Source organism: Nerophis ophidion, linkage group LG10, assembly GCF_033978795.1.
Source record: "Nerophis ophidion isolate RoL-2023_Sa linkage group LG10, RoL_Noph_v1.0, whole genome shotgun sequence".
Taxonomy (NCBI): Eukaryota; Metazoa; Chordata; class Actinopteri; order Syngnathiformes; family Syngnathidae; genus Nerophis; species Nerophis ophidion.
Genome location: NC_084620.1, coordinates 46,227,430 through 46,248,844, shown reverse-complemented (window position 1 = coordinate 46,248,844; position 21,415 = coordinate 46,227,430). Strand labels below are relative to the sequence as shown.

Genomic DNA, 21,415 nt, shown 5'->3' with positions numbered 1-21,415 from the left:
TTACGAAAAGCAAATCAACAACTTAGAATTACACCAGTAACAAAAGGCGAAACAAATTAATATTACGCAATGCAAATTTACAACTCAGAATTACTCAAAGACAAAACGATGTCCGAAAACACATTAACGAAAGCGAAACGACTTACAATTACAAAGGAAAGGAATGTCCAAAATCACAGATGACAACTCAATCTACCAGTCATTATTTTCTCCTTCAACTTGACTTAAATACTCCTAACACGTGCAAACATATTTGTACATGTTTTCATTATGCTGTAACTACACTGGTGAGTCACACGCTGTATATACAGTGGGGCAAAAAAGTATTTAGTCAGCCACCGATTGTGCAAGTTCTCCCACTTAAAATGATGACAGAGGTCTGTAATTTTCATCACAGGTACACTTCAACTGTGGGAGCCAGAATTTGAAAAAAAAAATCCAGGAATTCACATTGTAGGAATTTTAAAGAATGTATTTGTAAATTATGGTGGAAAATAAGTATTTAGTCAATCATTCAAAGCTCTCACTAATGGAAGGAGGTTTTGGCTCAAAATCTCACGATACATGGCCCCATTCATTCTTTCCTTAACAGGGATAAATCGTCCTGTCCCCTTAGCAGAAAAAATGCCCCAAAGCATGATGTTTCCACCCCCATGCTTCACAGTAGGTGTGGTGTTCATGGGATGCAACTCAGTATTCTTCTTCCTCCAAACACGATGAGTTGAGTTTATACCAAAATGGATACATGGATGATACAGCAGAGGATTGGGAGAATGTCATGTGGTCAGATGAAACCAAAATAGAACTTTTTGGTATAAACTCAACTCGTCGTGTAATATTTTAACGTATAGCGTTTGGAGGATGTTTTTGCATTTGGTATGTGATTAAGGCTCGTTGGGAAGCGCTGCTGTCACACCCGGAGCTCGCCATGCCATCGCGCGTCTCTGACTGGCCAAATCACGACAAAAGAGTAGAAAAAGGTCATTATTCTTCGTTGGTTCACATACAGAAACTCTGTTATTACCTTTACTGATCTATTTAGTCAAGTTTGATGTCCTCTTGGTGCCACTGTTGTTTTGCCTTTTTTTTGAGGTGGAAAAAGTCTTTGTTTTGTTCACTTTAATGTAAGACTATTTAATTTATAAGTTCTATTATTTAAGCTAGTGACCAGGCAGTATACGCAATACATATCACAATCTGTTTTTCTTCTATTAATTCGACTGATCGTTGATGATGAGTAAAATCAGACTAATCAGATTTTACAATGAAAATCCTAATACCGAATCTCCACTAGATCCAAAACGGCCGCAGAACAGCACCAGCACAGGGACGAACACTTTCCGTTTTTTATCCATTTGTTCGATTCCCCCACCTGCAGAACGTTTACTGACATGCCGTTGACGTTCCGCATTCTAGCGCTAAAAATACGCAGATCTTCTACAAAACCCAAAACCAGTGCAGTTGGCCCGTTGTGTAAATCATAAATAAAAACAGAGAACAATGATTTGCAAATCCTTTTCAACCTATATTTAATTGAATAGACTGCAAAGACAAGATACGTAGCGTTCAAAATTGTAAGCTTTGTTATTTTTTGCAAACATTATACATATACTGTATATGTATGTATACATGTATGTATGTATACATGTATGTATATATATATATATATATATATATATATACATACATACACGGGCTTCACGGTGATAGAGGGGTTAGTGCGTCTGCCTCACAATACGAAGGTCCTGCAGTCCTGGGTTCAAATCCAGGCTCGGGATCTTTCTGTGTGGAGTTTGCATGTTCTCCCGGTGAATGCGTGGGTTCCCTCCGGGTACTCCGGCTTCCTCCCACTTCCAAAGACATGCACCTGGGGATAGGTTGATTGGCAACACTAAATTGGCCCTAGTGTGTGAATGTGAGTGTGAATGTTGTCTGTCTATCTGTGTTGGCCCTGCGATGAGGTGGCGACTTGTCAGGGTGTACCCCGCCTTCTGCCCGATTGTAGCTGAGATAGGCGCCAGCGCCCCCCGCCACCCCAAAAGGGAATAAGCGGTAAAAAATGGATGGATATATATACACATTAGGGCTGTGAATCTTTGGGTGTCCCACGATTCGATTAAATATCGATTCTTGGGGTCACGATTCGATAATATATCGCTTTTTTTGATTCGATTCGATTCTCGATTCAAAAATGATATTTTTCCGATTCGAAACGATTCTGTATTCATTAAATACATAGGATTTCAGCAGGATCTACCCCAGTCTGCTGACATGCTAGCAGAGTAGTAGTTTTTTTTTAAAAAGCTTTTATAATTGTAAAGGACAATGTTCTATCAACTGATTGCAATAATGTAAATTTGATTTAATTCTTAAACAAACCAAAAATATGACTTATATTATCTTTGTGAAAACATTGGACACAGTGTGTTGTCAAGCTTATGAGATGCGATGCCACAGTGACACTATTGTTCTTTTTTAAATTTTTTATAAATGTCTAATGATCATGTCAATGAGGGATTTTTAATCACTGCTATGCTGAAATTATAACTAATATTGATACTGTTGTTGATAATATTAATTTTTGTTTCACTACTTTTGGTCTGTTTTGTGTCATGTTTGTGTCTCCTCTCAATTGCTCTGTTTATTGCAGTTCTGAGTGTTGCTGGGTCAGCTAAGTTTTTGGAATTGGATTGCATTGTTATGGTATTGCTGTGTATTGTTTTGTTGGATTGATTAAAAAAAAAACATTTTTTTTTTTAAATCGATTTTTTAAAAATGAGAATCGATTCTGAATCGCACAACGTATTCGAATCGATTTTTTCCAACACCCTTAATATACATATATATATATATTTATGTATATATGTATAGATATATATATGTATATATATGTATATGTATATATATATATATTTATATATATGTATGTACTGTATATATAGGTATATAAAGTATATGTATATTTATATATATATATCAACATATGTATGTATTATTTATCTGTATGACTTTAGTACAATGTAGAATACAGTTAAAATTCCTGATTAATATTTTTTTTAATAATTATTTTATGCACAGTTAGTATCAAAAACATTACATTTTTAAATGTTTTATCCTGCATTTGAAATTTGAAGAATATTTTCAGAAATAATACATGTTTAATCAGTTATATATTTTTTCTATTATTAAAAAAATATATATAGCAATTAAAGTCTATTTATATAGCCCTTACTCACAAATGCCTCAAATGACTGCACAAACCACAACATCTGACCCCACATCAGGGCAAGAAAAAACTCACCCCAAAGGGAACAATAGAAGAACAAAAAAAAAGTATATATTGTTAGTTTTTGGATCTTTTAAAATCCTCACATAACATTTGCACAATAAAAAAAAAGTCACAAAATGTATTTTCCTATTCATATTTTTTCTTTTTTAAAGAATCAGATAAATGTTTTGACTTTATTTTGGAGTTCAAACCAGGAAACGAATGCCACTTCCTCTCTCTGACTTGACATGTTTTTTTTTCCCAGCAGGTCACGCCCAAGCTGCCTGCGTTACTGAGAGAGAGGCGTTGCCGCAGTGTGTCTGCAGCAGGACGGGGTACTATTATCCCCAGAAATCCCATCAGTCACATCCACCCAGGACCGCCCTCCCCATGACTACCAGCCGAGCGGCATACTTTCTAAAGTGGGGGGGTGTGCAGTAGGATGTGGGCCTCAGCTGCTGGCATCCTTCATGAGGTCTTTATTTTCAGCATCATCTGACAACTGACTGCAGACTGACAGCATGAGCAGCACTGGTAAGAAGTGACTCTTGTTTTCCATCAGGCTTCTTATTGCAGGCCAGGAAAATGGCTGACCCTGTCCAAAACCTGACCATCGACCCTGTTTTGGCCCGTCCCCCAAATCAAAACATGACATGACTTTATTTGGAAAGTCGGATTAATTTTTTTTGTTTTGTTACGTCATTACAATACTAAAAAAAAATCAATTTACTAGATTTATTTACAGTTTTGTGTATTTTATTGCATATATTTACTTTTTTTTGCCAGCTGTTCCAAGAGTATGGGAAAATAGCCCTTTTAACCCCTGGTGTTCATCCCAAAGCTTCAAGGTACACCAAAAACAAACTCTGAGTCTAATCCTAAACTTTGAGTTGACTTGCTGCAAAATTGAAACTCAGGGTTTTCGGTTCTAGAATAGAATATCTGAGTTTGATCGATCAAGCCTGAGTACCGTATTTTCTAGACCAGTGTACCCCAAATGGGGGTACTCGTACCCATGGGGGTACTTGAAGGTATGCCAAGGGGTACGTGAGATTAAAAAAAAATATTCTACAAATAGCAACAATTCAAAAATCCTTCATAAATATATTTATTGAATAATACTTCAACAAAATATGAAAGTAAGTTCATAAACTGTGAAAAGAAATGCAACAATGCAATATTCGGTGTTGACAGCTAGATTTTTTGTGGAAATGTTCCATAAATATTGATGTTAAAGATTTCTTTTTTTGTGAAGAAATGTTTAGAATTAAGTTCATGAATCCAGATGGATCTCTATTACAATCCCCAAAAAAGGCACTTTAAGTTGATGATTAATTCTATGTGTAGAAATGTTTATTTATAATTGAATCACTTGTTTATTTTTCAACAAGTTTTTAAGTGATTTTTATCTCTTTTTTTCCAAATGGTTCAAGAAATAATACTACAAATAAGCAATATTTTGCATCCATCCATCCATCCATTTTCTACCGCTTATTCCCTTTCGGGGTCGCGGGGGGCGCTGGCGCCTATGTCAGCTACAATCGGGCGGAAGGCGGGGTACACCCTGGACAAGTCGCCACCTCATCGCAGGGCCAACACAGATAGACAGACAACATTCACACTCACATTCACACACTAGGGCCAATTTAGTGTTGCCAATCAACCTATCCCCAGGTGCATGTCTTTGGAGGTGGGAGGAAGCCGGAGTACCCGGAGGGAACCCACGCAGTCACGGGGAGAACATGCAAACTCAACACAGAAAGATCCCGAGCCTGGATTTGAACCCAGGACTGCAGGACCTTCGTATTGTGAGGCAGACGCACTAACCCCTCTACCACCGTGCACTGTTATACAATTGAATAAATCAGAAACTGATGACATAGTGCTGTATTTTACTTCTTTCCCTTTTTTTTTTTCAACCAAAAATGCTTTGCTCTAAATTAGGAGGTACTTGAATTAAAAAAATGTTCACAGGGTGTAAATCACTGAAAAAAGTTTGAGAACCACTGCTCTTATCCTAGGGCGCGAAGGCTTATAAGGCGCACTGCCAATAAATGGTCTATTTTCGATCTTTGTTCATATATAGGACGCATTAAAGGGGTTTTTTATAAACCCCGTTTCCATATGACTTGGGAATTTGTGTTAGATGTAAATATAAACGGAATACAATGATTAACAAATCCTTTTCAACCCATATTCAGTTGAATGCACTACAAAGACAAGATATTTGATGTTCAAACTCATAAACTTTATTTTTTTGGGCAAATAATAATTAACTTAGAATTTCATGGCTGCAACACGTGCCAAAGTAGTTGGGAAAGGGCATGTTCACCACTGTGTTACATCACCTTTTCTTTGAACAACACTCAATAAACGTTTGGGAACTGAGGAAACGAATTGTTGAAGCTTTGAAAGTGGAATTCTTTCCCATTCTTGTTTTATGTAGAGCTTCAGTCGTTCAACAGTCCGTGGTCTCGGCTGTCGTATTTTACGCTTCATAATGCGCCAAACATTTTCGATGGGAGACAGGTCTGGACTGTAGGTGGGCCAGGAAAGTACCCACACTCTTTTTTTTACAAAGCCACGCTGTTGTAACACTTGTCTTGCTGAAATAAGCAGAGGCGTCCATGATAACATTGCTTGGATGACAACATATGTTGTTCCAAAACCTGTATGGACCTTTCAGCATTAATCGTGCCTTCACAGATGTGTAAGTTACCCATGCCTTGGGCACTAATACACCCCCATACCATCACACATGCTGGCTTTTGAACTTTGCGCCTATAACAATCCGAATGGTTATTTTCCTCTTTGTTCTGGAGGACACCACGTCCTCTGTGTCCAAATATAATTTGAAATCTGGACTCGTCAGACCACAGAACACTTTTCCACTTTGCATCAGTCCATCTTAGATGAGCTCGGGCCCAGCGAAGCCGGCGGGGATTCAGGATATAGTTGATAAATGGGTTTGGCTTTGCATAGAAGAGCTTTAACTTGCACTTACAGATGTAGCGACCAACCGTAGTTACTGACAGTGGTTTTATGAAGTGTTCCTGAGCCCATGTGGTTATATCCTTTACACACCAGTGTCGGTTTTTGATGCAGTACCGCCTGAGGTAGTATCATCGCTTACGTGCAGTGATTTCTCCAGATTCTCTGAACTTCTTGATGATTTTACGGACCGTAGATGGTAAAATCCCTAATTTCCTTGCAATAGCTCGTTGGGAAATGTTGTTCTAAAACAGTTTGACTATTTGCTTACAAAGTGGTGACCCCCACCCCATCTTTGTTTGTGAATTACTTAGCATTTCATGGAAGCTGCTTTTATTGTATCGCATTGATGTGTACAATGGCTATGAGTTGTTTTTTTTCCCTTGGCCTCAGTCTGAACCCCCTCTCCAGGGCCCAGGCTAAGACCGATTTTTTAATTTTATTTTAATTTTCTCCGGCTTCCTCCCACTTCCAAAGAGATGCACCTGGGGATAGGTTGAATGGCAACAGTAAATTGGCCCTAGTGTGTGAATGTTGTCTTTTTATCTGTGTTGGCCCTGTGACGAGGTGGCAACTTGTCCAGGGTGTAGGCCGCCTTCCGCCCAAATGCAGCTGAGATAGGCTCCAGCTTCGAGGTCGGTAAGCAAAAACAAATTATTTTTTACATTTGGCGCACCGGATTATAAGGTACACTGTTGTTTTTTGAGGGGGAAAAATATTTTAAGTGTGCCTTATAGTCTGAAAATTACAGTATGTTGACTTAATTCTGTATAGGAAAACAATAAAAAGGCATCATCAATGGAGCCTTGATATTGCAATTCAGCATGGTAACTGTTGGGAGAAAATAAATTATCTGTCTTTACCTGAAACTGAGAATGTGTGTCTATGTGAGTATTAAGGCTCCGTTTACACTGCACACCAAATCGGATTTGTTTGTTGCCCTCAAGTGACACAATTATATATATTTTTTCTTCAAATATGGTATTTTCGCTTAATATTTAGGCCAGGTAATCCGAATCCATGGGAAATTTGATCTTTTTAAATGTGACTGCAGTCTAAACGTAAAGAAAACACCAATACCAAATAAATAACTGTATATCCATCCATCCATTTTCTACAGTTTGTCCCCGTATATTTTAGACCAGTTTGCTTATTAAGTAGTGTGTACTAAACATGAAGATATACTTCATAAAATAAACAAAATAATTTCAAATTTCAGATTTGAGAATGTGATTAAATCAAGTACACCAAATACAGGCAGGGTTTTAACTGCAAAAAAAACATAGAAAAAGAAATAACATTTATAAAACGAGATTAGTAAATAAAAACTAGGTCAAATGCTACACAGCACCTACATCACTTTAAGGGGGGACCTGTGATGATTTTAGTCTACATTTTAAACAATTCTTTGTGGTCCAGGTAAGGTTTGGTGTTAGCGGGGGTGTATATTGTAGCGTCCCGGAAGAGTTAGTGCTGCAAGGGGTCCTGGGTATTTTTTCTGTTATGTTTATGTTGTGCTACGGTGCGGATGTTCTCCCGAAATCTGTTTGTCATTCTTGTTTGGTGTGGGTTGACAGTGTGGCGCATATTTGTAAGAGTGTGAAAGTTGTTTATATGGCCACCCTCAGTGTGACTTGTATGGCTGTTGACCAAGTATGCATTCACTTGTTTGTGTGAAAAAGCCGTCGATGTTATGTGAGTGGGCCGGCACGCTGTTTTTATGGGGGATAAGCTGACGTGACGACATGTTTAGAGGACGCTAAAGGCAGAGCCTTTAAGGCAGGCTTCCAATATTGTTGACCGGGTGGAAATCGGGAGAAATTCGGGAGAATATTTGCCCCGGAAGATTTTCGGAAGGGACACTGAAATTCGTGAGTCTCCTGGAAAAATCGGGAGGGTTGGCAAGTATGGTGGTAGGTCACATAAGATGTCAGGCCTCAAGTCCTCTATTGTTGTGCCTGTACCAAAAAAAAAAAAAAAATCAGGTATCACCTGCCTCAATGACGTCTCTGTGACCCCAGTTATTATGTAGTGCTTTGAGGGGATCCTCCTGAAGCACATCAAGGACGCCAGCCCTGCCAGTCTAGACAGCCTGCAGTTGGCTTACAGGGAGAATTGTTCCACGGCAGATGCTGACTCACCTCCAGTACCTGAACGCGTATGTTAGAATGCCCTTTGTGGACCTTAATTAAACTTTCAATACTGTCCTCCCAGTCATGCTGGCACTGGCAACATGGGACTGTCTACCCCATTCTGCTTGTGGATCAAAGATTTCCTCACCAACCAGCCACAGGTGGTGCGGATAGGCGACTCCATCTCCTCCCCACTGATTCTTATCACCGGTACGCCGCAGTTTTGTGTGCTCTGCTCTGCCCTATTTACCCTCTTTTCGCACGATTGTTCTGACATCCTCTCCACAAATATGGTTGTAGAGTTTGTAGAGGGTCTTATATCCGATGATGATGAATCCCATTACAGACAGGAGGTAATGAACCTACAAAACCCAAAACCAGTGAAGTTGTGTAAATGGTAAAAAGAAACAGAATACAATGATTTGCAAATCCTTTTCGACCTTTTATTAAATTGAATAGACTGCAATGAAAAAATACTTGACGTTTGAACTGGAAAACAAGTGACCGCCGATGATATCTTGAAGCACACGCAACAAAAACAAAATGAAACCCTTTTTTTTTTAATCCTATTTTTCCTGAGCTGAACTCAAATATAGAAAATGCTGGGGGGAAATGAATTGGCACATACTACCGTATTTTTCGAACTATAAGTTGAAATTTTTATTCATAGTTTGGTCGGGAGTGCGACTTATACTCAGGAGCGACTTATGTGTGAAATTATTAACACATTACCGTAAAATATCAAATAATATCATTTACAAACCCCGTTTCCATATGAGTTGGAAAATTGTGTAAAATGAAAATATAAACGGAATACAATGATTTGCAAATCCTTTTCAACCCATATTCAGTTGAATATGCTACAAAGACAACATATTTGATGTTCAAACTGATAAACTTTTTTTTGTTACAAATAATCGTTAACTTTAAAATTTGATGCCAGCAACACGTGACAAAGAATTTGGAAAGGTGGAAATAAATACTGATAAAGTTGAGGAATGCTCATCAAACACTTATTTGGAACATCCCACAGGTGTGCAGGCTAATTGGGAACAGGTGGGTGCCATGATTGGGTATAAAAACAGCTTCCCAAAAAATGCTCAGTCTTTCGCAAGAAAGGATGGGGCGAGGTACACCCCTTTGTCCACAACTGCGTAAGCAAATAGTCAAACAGTTTAAGAACGTTTCTCAAAGTGCAATTGCAAGAAATTTAGGAATTTCAACATCTACTGTCCATAATATCATCAAAAGGTTCAGAGAATCTGGAGAAATCACTCCACGTAAGCGGCATGGCCGGAAACCAACATTGAATGACCGTGACCTTTGATCTCAGACGGCCCTGTATCAAAAAACAACATCAATCTCTAAAGGATATCACCACATGGGCTCACGACCACTTCAGAAAACCACTGTCATTAAATAGAGTTGGTCGCTACATCTGTAAGTGCAAGTTAAAGCTCTAGTATGCAAAGCGAAAGCCATTTATCAAAAACATCCAGAAATGGCGCCAGCTTCTCTGGTCCTGAGATCATCTAAGATGGACTGATGCAAAGTGGAAAAGTGTACTGTGGTCTGACGAGTCCACATTTGAAATAGTTTTTGGAAATATTCGACATCGTGTCATCCGGACCAAAGAGGGAAGTGAACCATCCTTATGTAGAGCTTTAGTCATTCAACAGTCCGGGGTCTCCCCTGTCGTATTTTACGCTTCATAATGCGCCACACATTTTCACGAGGAGACAGGTCTGGACTGCAGGCGGGCCAGGAAAGTACCCGCACTCTTCTACTATAAAACCACGCTGCTGTAACACGTGGCTTGGCATTTTCTTGCTGAAATAAGCAGGGGCGTCCATGATAACGTTGCTTGGATGACAACATATGTTGCTCCAAAACCTGTATGGACCATTCAGCATTAATGGTGCCTTCACAGATGTGTAAGTTACCCATGCCTTGGGCAAATACACCCCCATACCATCACAGATGCTGGCTTTTGAACTCTGCGCCTATAACAATCCGGATGGTTATTTTCCTCTTTGTTCCGGAGAACACCACGTCCACAGTTTCCAAATATAATTTGAAATGTGGACTTGTCAGACCACAGAACACTTTTCCACTTTGCATCGGTCCAAATTAGATGAGCTCGGGCCCAGCGAAGCCAACGGCGTTCTTTGGTGTTGTTGACAAACGGGTTTTGCTTTGCATAGCAGAGTTTTAACTTGCACTTACAGATGTAGCGACCAACTGTAGTTACTAACAGTGGTTTTATGAAGTGCTCCTGAGCCCATGTGGTGATATCCTTTACACACTGATGTCAGTTTTTGATGCAGTACCGCCTGAGGGATCAAAGGTCCGTAATACCATCACTCACGTGCAGTGATTTCTCCAGATTCTCTGAACATTTTGATGATTTTACGGACCGTAGATGGTAAAATCCCTAAATTCCTTGCAATAGTTCGTTGAGAAATGTTGTTCTAAAACTGTTTGACAATTTGCTTACAAATTGGTGACCCTCGCCCTATCATGGTTTGTGAATTACTTAGCACTTCATGGAAGCTGTTTTTATACCCAATCATGGCACCCACCTGTTCCCAATTAGCCTGCACACCTGTGGGACGTTCCAAATAAGTGTTTGATGAGCATTTCTCAACTTTATCAGTATTTATTGCCACCTTTCCCCAACTTCTTTGTTATGTGTTGCTGGCATAAATTTCTAAAGTTAATGATTATTTGCAATCATTTTTATTTTGAACATCAAATATGGTGTCTTTGTAGCATATTCAACTGAATATGGGTTGAAAATGATTTGCAAATCATTGTATTCCGACTAAAAGAAGACAGTAAATACCGACTGTGTCACGGTGAGACGTGACAGTATGCCTTCCCTCTCAACGGACGCCACCTGGCGGACCTCCTGGCTTGTCGGGAAATCTACAGTAAAAGTCAGAGATTAACGGTTTATCGAAAATGAAGGAACATGATACCCACAAACGTTGCTTGGGACCATAACCCTTCTCGTCGATCAGAAACTGGACACCCCTACCTCTTCTCCTGGCATCTAGAATGGTTTTGACAGTGAAGGCTGGATGACCCTCCAGCTGTCGAGCTCGGGTAGGCACTCTAGGGGGCCCAATGGAGCTGGACGCAGTTGGCTTGAGATGTGAAACATGAATAACGAGATAAGTCTTAAGTGAGGCTGAAAGCTTCACCTCGAATGGACTTCGGTGTTGCGCCAGACGGTGGGTGCGGCGCAGGTGGGGAGCTACTGAGTAATCCGCTGAACTGGCTTCCTGGGATAGGAACCCCAGGGGTTGGAAGCCATAGACCACATGGAACGGAGTAAGTCAAGAGGAAGCGCATACAGGGATTTTGAGGGCGTTCTCCACCCAGGGGAGTGAAGATCGACCAAGTTGTGGGGTCTTGGTGATAGACTCAGCAAAGGGTATTCTTCATGTCTTGATTTTGTCATTGTGACTGGCCATTGGTCTCGGGATGGTAATTTAAAAACACTCACAGTGGAGCTTAGGGACCTACAGAAGGCCTTTCAAGTGGCGCAGGAGAACTGCGGGCCTCTGTCCAAAACCACATCAATATGAATCCGATGGAGGCTTGATTAGGATTTAGACGGTTTTCAATTAGGAAGGAAGTTTGCAGAGAGGTATGAACTAAGCAAACTTGAAAAACCTGTCCACAATGGTGAGGATAATGGTACATCCATTTGAAGGAGGCAGTCCAGTGACAATCTTTAGGGCGATGTGCGACCATAGGAAGGAAGGAATAGGGCGAGGTTCCAGAAACCCTGCTGAAGACTGCTTGATGGGAAGATTGGTGAAGACGGAGCATGCGGCCATGAAGCGTTTGGTGTCGGTATAAAAAGGTGGACACCAGAATCTCTGGGAGAATAGGAAGGCCGTGTGTCTAATTCCGGGGTGACAGACTATTTTGGAGGAGTGAGTCTACACCAGGGCCTCCAAGCAAAGGAATGCCGGCACAAACAGGCGAGCATGAGGTGGCAAGTCCTTAACGGCCTCAGCAACACACTTCTCAATCTCCTTTTGCAGAGCTCCTAGGACCTAGGACTGTGTAAGGATGGTCTCGGGGCTGGGGGTGAGTCCTCCAGTACAGTACATCCTGGATAAGGCGTTGCCCTCCCATTTAGCAACCCAGGACAAAAGATAATGCAAACATGTTACCATGTGAAGAAGAGAGCCCATGGTCCCTGGTAGGGTTTAAGGCATTGGGTGGCGCAAGATTCCGATGATCCGTGTAGATGGCAAAAGACTGTGTGGTGCCCTCCAGCCAGTGCCTCCATTCCTGAAGAACCAGTATGACTGAAAGGAGCTCCTGATTACCAACGACATAGTTTTTCTCAACAAGTGAAAGACTTCCGTAGAAAAATGAACTCACAACCTACCCAGCTCAGGGCGGAGACTCTAACCACTAGGCCACTGAGTAGGTTTGTGTTGTGGGGTGTGTTGTGACATTTGCTGCGCCAGCTAGCGGAATGTAGGTTTTTAACTTTTTACAGTTTTCTAGCTCTCCTTCTTTTTCTCTATACCAGGGGTATGCAACATTCTCCTAACTCAAATGAATGCTCGCCCCTTAAAGCTCGTATCTCAAAGTACTGGTACATTGAGGTACCACAGTCTTAGCAGAAAACCATTAGAAACGAAACTAAAATGTAACAAAAAAACAACAACAAAAAACAATTTAGGTTATTTGTGATAAATCCAGACCACTGGAGTCATCAAGTATACTGCTGAACATATATACAAATAATATACAAATGGTCAAAAATAAATGATAAAACAATGACCATGAATTAATAAACGTAGACTCCAACTTAAACAAGTTGAAAAACTTATTGGGGTGTTATCATTTAGTGGTCAATTGTACAGAATGTGTACTGTACTGTGCAATCTACTAATAAAAGTCTCAATCAATCAATGAAATTACATTTACATTTTGCATTGTAGTTATTTAATGGACTGTATATATATATATATATATATATACATTTTTTTTTTTTTTAACTGAATCGTTTTTATTCTCTCCAAGTTCATATGCTGTGCATTTCTTTCACATCCATCTTGATGCCAAAGCTCACTTTTGTTATCACCAGCCTGTTAAAAACAACCAGCAGGAACACGCCCTGGTGTCTTTGAGCTGCATATATATATATATATATATATGTATATATATAAATATATATATATATATATATATATACATATATATATGTATGTATGTATGTATGTGTATATATATGTATGTATGTGTATATATATGTGTGTGTATATATATATATATGTGTGGGTATAAATATATATATATATATATGTATATATATATGTATGTTTGTGTGTATATATATATATATATATATATATATATATATATATATATGTGTGTGTGTGTATATATGTACATATATGATAATGGCGTATGATATATATATATTTATATATATATTCATATATATTTAGCCCTGTGTGTGTGTATATATACACATGTACATATATGGCAATGATAGGTATATATACACATAAACTCTGTGTATGTGTATATGTGTGTATATATATATATATATATATATATATATATATCCATCCATCCATCCATCATCTTCCGCTTATCCGAGGTCGGGTCGCGGGGGCAACAGCCTAAGCAGGGAAACCCAGACTTCCCTCTCCCCAGCCACTTCGTCTACCTCTTCCCGGGGGATCCCGAGGCGTTCCCAGGCCAGCCGGGAGACATAGTCTTCCCAACGTGTCCTGGGTCTTCCCCGTGGCCTCCTACCGGTTGGACGTGCCCTAAACACCTCCCTAGGGAGGCGTTTGGGTGGCATCCTGACCAGATGCCCGAACCACCTCATCTGGCTCCTCTCGATGTGAAGGAGCAGCGGCTTTACTTTGATTTCCTCTTGGATGGCAGAGCTTCTCACCCTATCTCTAAGGGAGAGCCCCGCCACACGGCGGACGAAACTCATTTCGGCCGCTTCTACCCGTGATCTTATCCTTTCGGTCATGACCCAAAGCTCATGACCATAGGTGAGGATGGGAACGTAGATCGACCGGTAAATTGAGAGCTTTGCCTTCCGGCTCAGCTCCTTCTTCACCACAACGGATCGGTACAACGTCCGCATTACTGAAGACGCCGCACCGATCCGCCTGTCGATCTCACGATCCACTCTTCCCTCACTCGTGAACAAGACTCCTAGGTACTTGAACTCCTCCACTTGGGGCAGGGTCTCCTCCCCAACCCGGAGATGGCATTCCACCCTTTTCCGGGCGAGAACCATGGACTCGGACTTGGAGGTGCTGATTCTCATTCCGGTCGCTTCACACTCGGCTGCGAACCGATCCAGCGAGAGCTGAAGATCCTGGTCAGATGAAGCCATCAGGACCACATCATCTGCAAAAAGCAGAGACCTAATCCTGCGGTTACCAAACCGGAACCCCTCAACGCCTTGACTGCGCCTAGAAATTCTGTCCATAAAAGTTATGAACAGAATCGGTGACAAAGGACAGCCTTTGCTGCCCATCTATATATGTATATATATATATATATAGATGGGCAAAAAAGTATTTAGTCAGCCACGGATTGTGCAAGTTCTCCCACTTAAAATGATGACAGAGGTCTGTAATTTCCATCATAGGTACACTTCAACTGGGAGGGACAGAATGTTGAAAAAAAAAACCCAGGAATTCACATTGAAGGAATTGTAAAGAATTTATTAGTAAATTATGGTGGAAAATAAGTATTTGGTCACTTTAAACAAGAAAGATCTCTGGCTCTCACAGACCTGTAACTTCTTCTTTAAGAAGCTCTTCTGTCCTCCACTCATTACCGGTATTAATGAAACCTGTTTGAACTCGTTATCTGTATAAAAGACACCTGTCCACAGCCTCAAACAGTCAGACTCCAAACTCCACTATGGCCAAGACCAAAGAGCTGTCAACGGACACCAGGAAAAGTATTGTAGACCTGTAGCAGACTGGGAAGAGTGAATCTACAATAGGCAAGCAGCTTGGTGTGAAAAAATCAACTGTGGGAGCAATTATCAGAAAATGGAAGACATACAAGACCACTGATAATCTCCCTCGATCTGGGGATCCACGCAAGATCTCATCCCGTGGGGTCAAAATGATCATGAGAGCGATGAGAAAAAATCCCAGATTCACACGCAGAGAGCTGGGACCAAAGTAACAAAGGTTACCATCAGTAACACACTACGCCAACAGGGAATCAAATCCTGGAGTGCCAGACGTGTCCCCCTGTTTAAGCCAGTGCAGGTCCAGGCCCGTCTGAAGTTTGCCAGAGAGCACATGGGAGAATGTCATGTGGTCAGATTAAACCAAAATACAAATTTTTGGTATAAACTTTGGAGGAAGAAGAATACTGAGTTGCATCCCAAGAATACCACACCTACTGTGAAGCATGGGGGTGGAAACATCTTGCTTTGGGGCTGTTTTTCTGCTAAGGGGACAGGACGATTGATCCAAGTTAAGGAAAGAATGAATGGGGCCATGTATCGTGAGATTTTGAGCCAAAACCTCCTTCCATCAGTGAGAGCTTTGAATGGTTGACCAAATACTTATTTTCTTCCATAATTTACAAATCAATTATTTAAAATTCCTACAATATGAATTCTTGTTTTTTTTCACATTCTGTCTCTCACAGTTGAAGTGTACCTATGATGAAAATTACAGACCTCTGTCATCATTTTAAGTGGGAGAACTTGCACAATCGGTGGCTGACTAAGTACTTTTTGGCCTTACTGTATATACATGTGTGTATATATATATATATATATATATATATATATATATATACATATATATATATATATATACATATATATATATATATACATATATATATATATATATATATATATATATATGTATATATACATGTCTGGAATAACAGAGAACGTGAGCGAGAGAGAGAGAAAGAGGGAGAGCAAGTCACATGACCTCCAACTCATTCCAGAGCTTCAGATAGAAGGCAGACATTTATTATTACACCACAGTGCTAAACAGCACAGCACTTTCAACAGCACCGAGCAACACAAAAAAGAGGCTCCATTCTGTTAATTTATTCTTTTTTTGGGGGGGGGGGAAGTGGACAATAAAATGCCAGAAGAGAAAGGTAAGAATGACCTTTAATCTTCATATCTTATTATTTTTATAGCAGGATGTTATGTAACAGAATTTAGTCGTGCTTTTGTCTGAATAACTGCTCTCAACAGGACAAACAAACAAATCCTAAGGGTGGGTAAAACAAAAATACAAAAGGTATATAAATTATGAAACATATATATATATATAGTACAAATAGGTAAAAATACCATCATGTAAACGCAGTCGTCCCTAATTTTTGTGGTTGATTTGTCACTGGACATAAAAGTGAGAATAAAACCTCCAGAATAAAGAGTGCACTCGATTTAGCAGGTGTGTCTTCATGAATATGCAGAACGTATGCAATACGGGGAGGAGAAAATAACTATTTAAATATTTAGCACATGCAGTGGGATTTATAAAGACTGAATCTGTACTGCGAGAGCTGCTTTATTCAGCAATATCATTTTATAATTTAATAGCTGTTGGATGATCTAATGGGCTGTATGCTGGTGGGGGTTGTTTTATTAGTTTTTTTCCTCTTTATGAAAAAACTGTGTACGCTGGCAGTCAGTGCCAGCATCTCCCAGGGTCCACCTTCAGCGCGCTAAAAATGTAGGCTCCTTTGTAGATACACCGCAAGACTGCTTCAAAAATACCCACACGATAACATGATTGTGCAATATGTGAGTGTCTTCGAGGTGAAAGCCACGTTATACACACACGCATCTCGGTTAAATAGGGCAGTCTGCACCAGCAATCGATTGTACACGCAGTCTTAGTAGATCCCACGGAACACGCCCACTAATAGTACACGCTAATAAGCTTTATGTTGTCTTTGATCGTTTGGTCTGATATAAATAGAATATAATAGAAATTATATTGAGTCGATACTAATAAACATACAATACATTGATTAAAATATAACCTGTATGGGTTGATATTTTTTATCATCATTATAATTCTTCAATGATCGAATCGCGGCACCTTGAATTGTAACCAAATTGCCTAAGAAAGTATACACTTAGCTAACGATAATGTTATATTTCCAATAGTTTATATCACAATATCTGCTGAGGGTAGAAAACAAGGAATAGCAATATATCCCAGACGTTTATCATAATAAAGCAATTTTGCACTAAATTATACACTGCAATAAAGTTAAGGTACCAATGATTGTCACACACACACTAAGTGTGGTGAAATTTGTCCTCGGCATTTGACCCATCCCCTTGTTCACCCCCTGGGAGGTGAGCGGAGCAGTGAGCAGCAACGGTGGCCACGCCCGGGATTAATTTTTGGTGATTTAACCCCAATTCCAACCCTTTGATGCTGAGTGCCAAGCAGGGAGGTAATGCGTCCCATTTTTATAGTCTTTGATATGACTCGCCCAGGGTTTGAACTCACAACCTACCGATCTCAGGGCGGACACTCTAACCACTGGACCACTGAGTAGGCAAAATATCAAAATTCCAGGTAAAACTAGACTAGATTTTAGAAAAAATATTAAAAACTACTGAAAATATCTGTCGATGCAGCTCGTTCATTTTACTTGATAAGACATCCCAGATCAGGGGTCGGCAACCCAAAATGTTGAACAAGCCATATTGGACCAAAAATACAACAACAAAGAAATCTGTTTGGAGCCACAAAAAATGAAAAGCTGTATATAAGTCTTATAATGAAGCCAACACATGACGTAAGTGTCTATATTAGCTATAATAGCCTACTATCAAATTGTACTGCGTCGCAGGCTGACGCAAATCTTCATTGACAGAAATGTTGAAATTCAATACACATTTTTACAACATTAAAAACCATTAGTAAATCAAAGGCGACTCGGAAGGTGAGATTACTCCTGGAAATGACTTTTAATGGCCAAAGGTATAGAAGTGTGTCCAAGTCAAAGGAAACGGCAGGCTGTCTTCTTTGAATAGATTTATTACAATCTTTGGCAAGCTCGGTAACGTTTGCTGTAGTCTGGAACAACATGGCTCACAAACCACTGAAATGCAGCCCATATGAGACATGCAAAAGTAAGTATATGCAAAGAGGGTAAAGCTAAAGGAAATTAAATGATCTCAAATATACTTATAAATGAGGCATAATGATGCAATATGTACATACAGCTAGCCTAAATATCATGTTAGGATTGATTAGCTTGCAGTCATGCACTGACCAAATATGCCTGATTAGCACTCCAACAAGTCAATAACATCAACAAAGCTCATCTATGTGCATTCACGCACAGCATAAAACTTTTGGTGGACGAAATGAGACAAAGAAGGAGTGGAATATTTTACTGTCGCATCACAGTCCACACTATGGTGGGTTCAAGAACCGCCGAAATTAGCAGGACAAAACGATGTTCACCAAATATTCTCATCAGTGAAGCATACACACTAACATACTAAACAGTGGGCTTCCTAACAATTGGGAAAGTTTGTGTCGTGTTTGTCGACAAATAAAAATATACTAAAACCAAAAAAATATTTTTCCATTTTCAATTCTTTTTTAAAAGTGCTCCAGGGAGCCAGGGTAGCTGAGCCCTGTCCTAGACGAAGATTTGAATATCTTCGTCTATGGGGACGGCGTGGCGCAGTGGGAGAGTGGCCGTATGCAACCCAAGGGTCCCTGGTTCAATCCCCACCTAGTACCAACCTCGTCACGTCCGTTGTGTCCTGAGCAAGACACTTCACCCTTGCTCCTGATGGGTGCTGATTGGCGCCTTGCATGGCAGCTCCCTCCATCAGTGTGTGAATGTGTGTGTGAATGGGTAAATGTGGAAGTAGTGTCAAAGCGCTTTGAGTACCTTGAAGGTAGAAAAGCGCTATACAAGTACAACCCATTTATTTATTTATTTATCTAGAAACTAGCAGGACTTTAAAATAAAAAATACGTATTTTAGCATTATTCCATACGCAATTCTTAAATTTAGCATCTTTGGGATGTTGCAGATTCTTTAAACAAGATTTTCTTTATGGGGGAAAAAAAAATAAAATCTTAGTTGAATAGATATTTTCTCAATTTAAACATTTGAAACTAGAATAGGCAAAATTATCATTACGTTAATGCAATGACTAAAGAAAGACAAGTAAATAGCTCTTAATACTGAGGACATTTCTAGAAATCAAAAGTCGAGGAAATTCAAATGTCTAGTGCTGTCCTTAGAGGCCCTCGCAGAGTTTTGAAGGTAGCGCCTTCCCGTCGCCTACAGCCACAGTAACACGTCACTTTCTATGCCAGTGCGATGTTTGCTCGCCTCTTGGAAGTTAGCACTTTTATGAAGGACTAACAGCTAACATTGACTTTTCACGGCAGTCTGATGATATCCATTAGGAAGAACACTGACATGTTATATCGTGGGTGGAAAATACAGCACTAAAGGTTTTTGGATTGAAGAAAATGTTGTTTCTAAGTAAATCTTTGGGTGTCACATGATTTGATTCGATTGAATTCTTGGGGGTTGCAGTACAATTCAGAATAGATTCTCCATTCAAAATCCCTACTTTTGAAATCCATTGGGTGCCAGTTTTATTAGTAACTACAAAAGCCAAAACCAGTGAAGTTGGCACGTTTTATAATTCCTAAATAAAAACAGAATACATTTATTTGCAAATGCTTTTAAAGTTATATTCAATTGAATAGACTGCAAAGACAAGATACTTAATGTTCCAACTGAGATTTTTTTTTTTAGGCATTTTTACCACTGTGTTACATGGCCTTTCCTTTTAACAACACTCAGTAAATGTTTGGGAACTGAGGAGACCATTTTTTGAAGCTTTTCAATTGGAATTCTTTCCCATATTGCTTGATGTACAGCTTAAATTGTTCAACGGTCTGGGGTGTCCGTTGTCGTAGTTTACTTAGACTTCGACTTAGACAAACTTTGATGATCCACAAGGGAAACTTTTCCACTCAGTAGCTCACTTACAAATGATGGAAACAATGGAAAGAACAATGCATGTATAATATATTTAATGTATAGTATAGGATATATTCTGATATATACATATATATCATATATACTGTATATATGATACGCCGTGTATATATCAGAATCAGAATAATTTTTATTTGTCCATTCCAACATGTACAAGACACATCAGAACTGAAATTACATTTTCGGCACAGTCCCGCTAAGAGCAGACACACATTACAGGAGGGGGACAAGACGAGACCGCCGACGGATCAGCCGGTTACAGCGCTCCTTAATATATATAACATGTATATTTATGCTTCATATTGAGCCACACATTTTCAATTGGAGACAGGTGTGGACTACAGGCAGGCGAGTCGAGTACCCGCGCTCCTTTACTACCAAGCCATGCTGTTGTAACATGTGCAGAATGTGGCTTGGCATTGTTTTACTGAAATAAGCAGGGGCGTCCATGAAAAAGAGGTTGCTTGGATGGAAACATGTGTTGCTCCAAAACCTGTAGTACCTTTCAGCATTAATGGTGCCTTCACAGATGTGTAAATTACCCATGCCTTGGGCACTAATACACCCCCATACCATCACAGATGATGGCTTTTCAACTTTGCACCTATAACAATCCGGGTGGTTCTTTTTCTCTTTGGTACGGAGGACACGACGACCACAGTTTCCAAAAGCAATTTGAAATGTGTACTCATTAGACCACAGAACACTTTTCCACTTTACATCGGTCCATCTTGGATGAACTCAAGCCCAGCAAAGCCGGCGGCGTTTCTGGGTGTTGTTGATAAATGGCTTTCGCTTTGCATGTTATGTCAAAGAAAACAGTTTTTCCTTAATAACATTCTACACAAACATTTGATAAAGTCCAATACAAATAAGTCAATAAAAGAAGTATCCCACTCTTCTATTTTCTAAAGTAAATCTGTACAGCAAATATAGATCATCCACATCAACAATATGTTGG

The 21,415-nt window shown here is 39.7% G+C and overlaps 1 protein-coding gene across 5 annotated transcripts in view; it reads left to right on the top strand.

Moving 5' to 3' along the window:
- ablim2 (actin binding LIM protein family, member 2) overlaps positions 1 to 21,415 on the top strand; it is a 113,541-nt gene that overhangs the window by 1,153 nt on the left and 90,973 nt on the right. For 3 of the 5 annotated variants that reach the window (XR_009808542.1, XR_009808541.1, XM_061913924.1), the window contains exon 1: positions 16,396 to 16,542. Coding sequence is in view for 1 of the 5 variants with exons in the window: in XM_061913924.1 (XP_061769908.1) it covers positions 16,527 to 16,542 (16 nt within the window). In the remaining 4 variants the exon portion in view is untranslated. Of the gene's footprint in view, positions 1 to 3,533; positions 3,803 to 16,395; positions 16,543 to 21,415 lie in introns of those variants that run through there. The other 2 variants (XR_009808539.1, XR_009808540.1) reach the window with 2 other exon arrangements.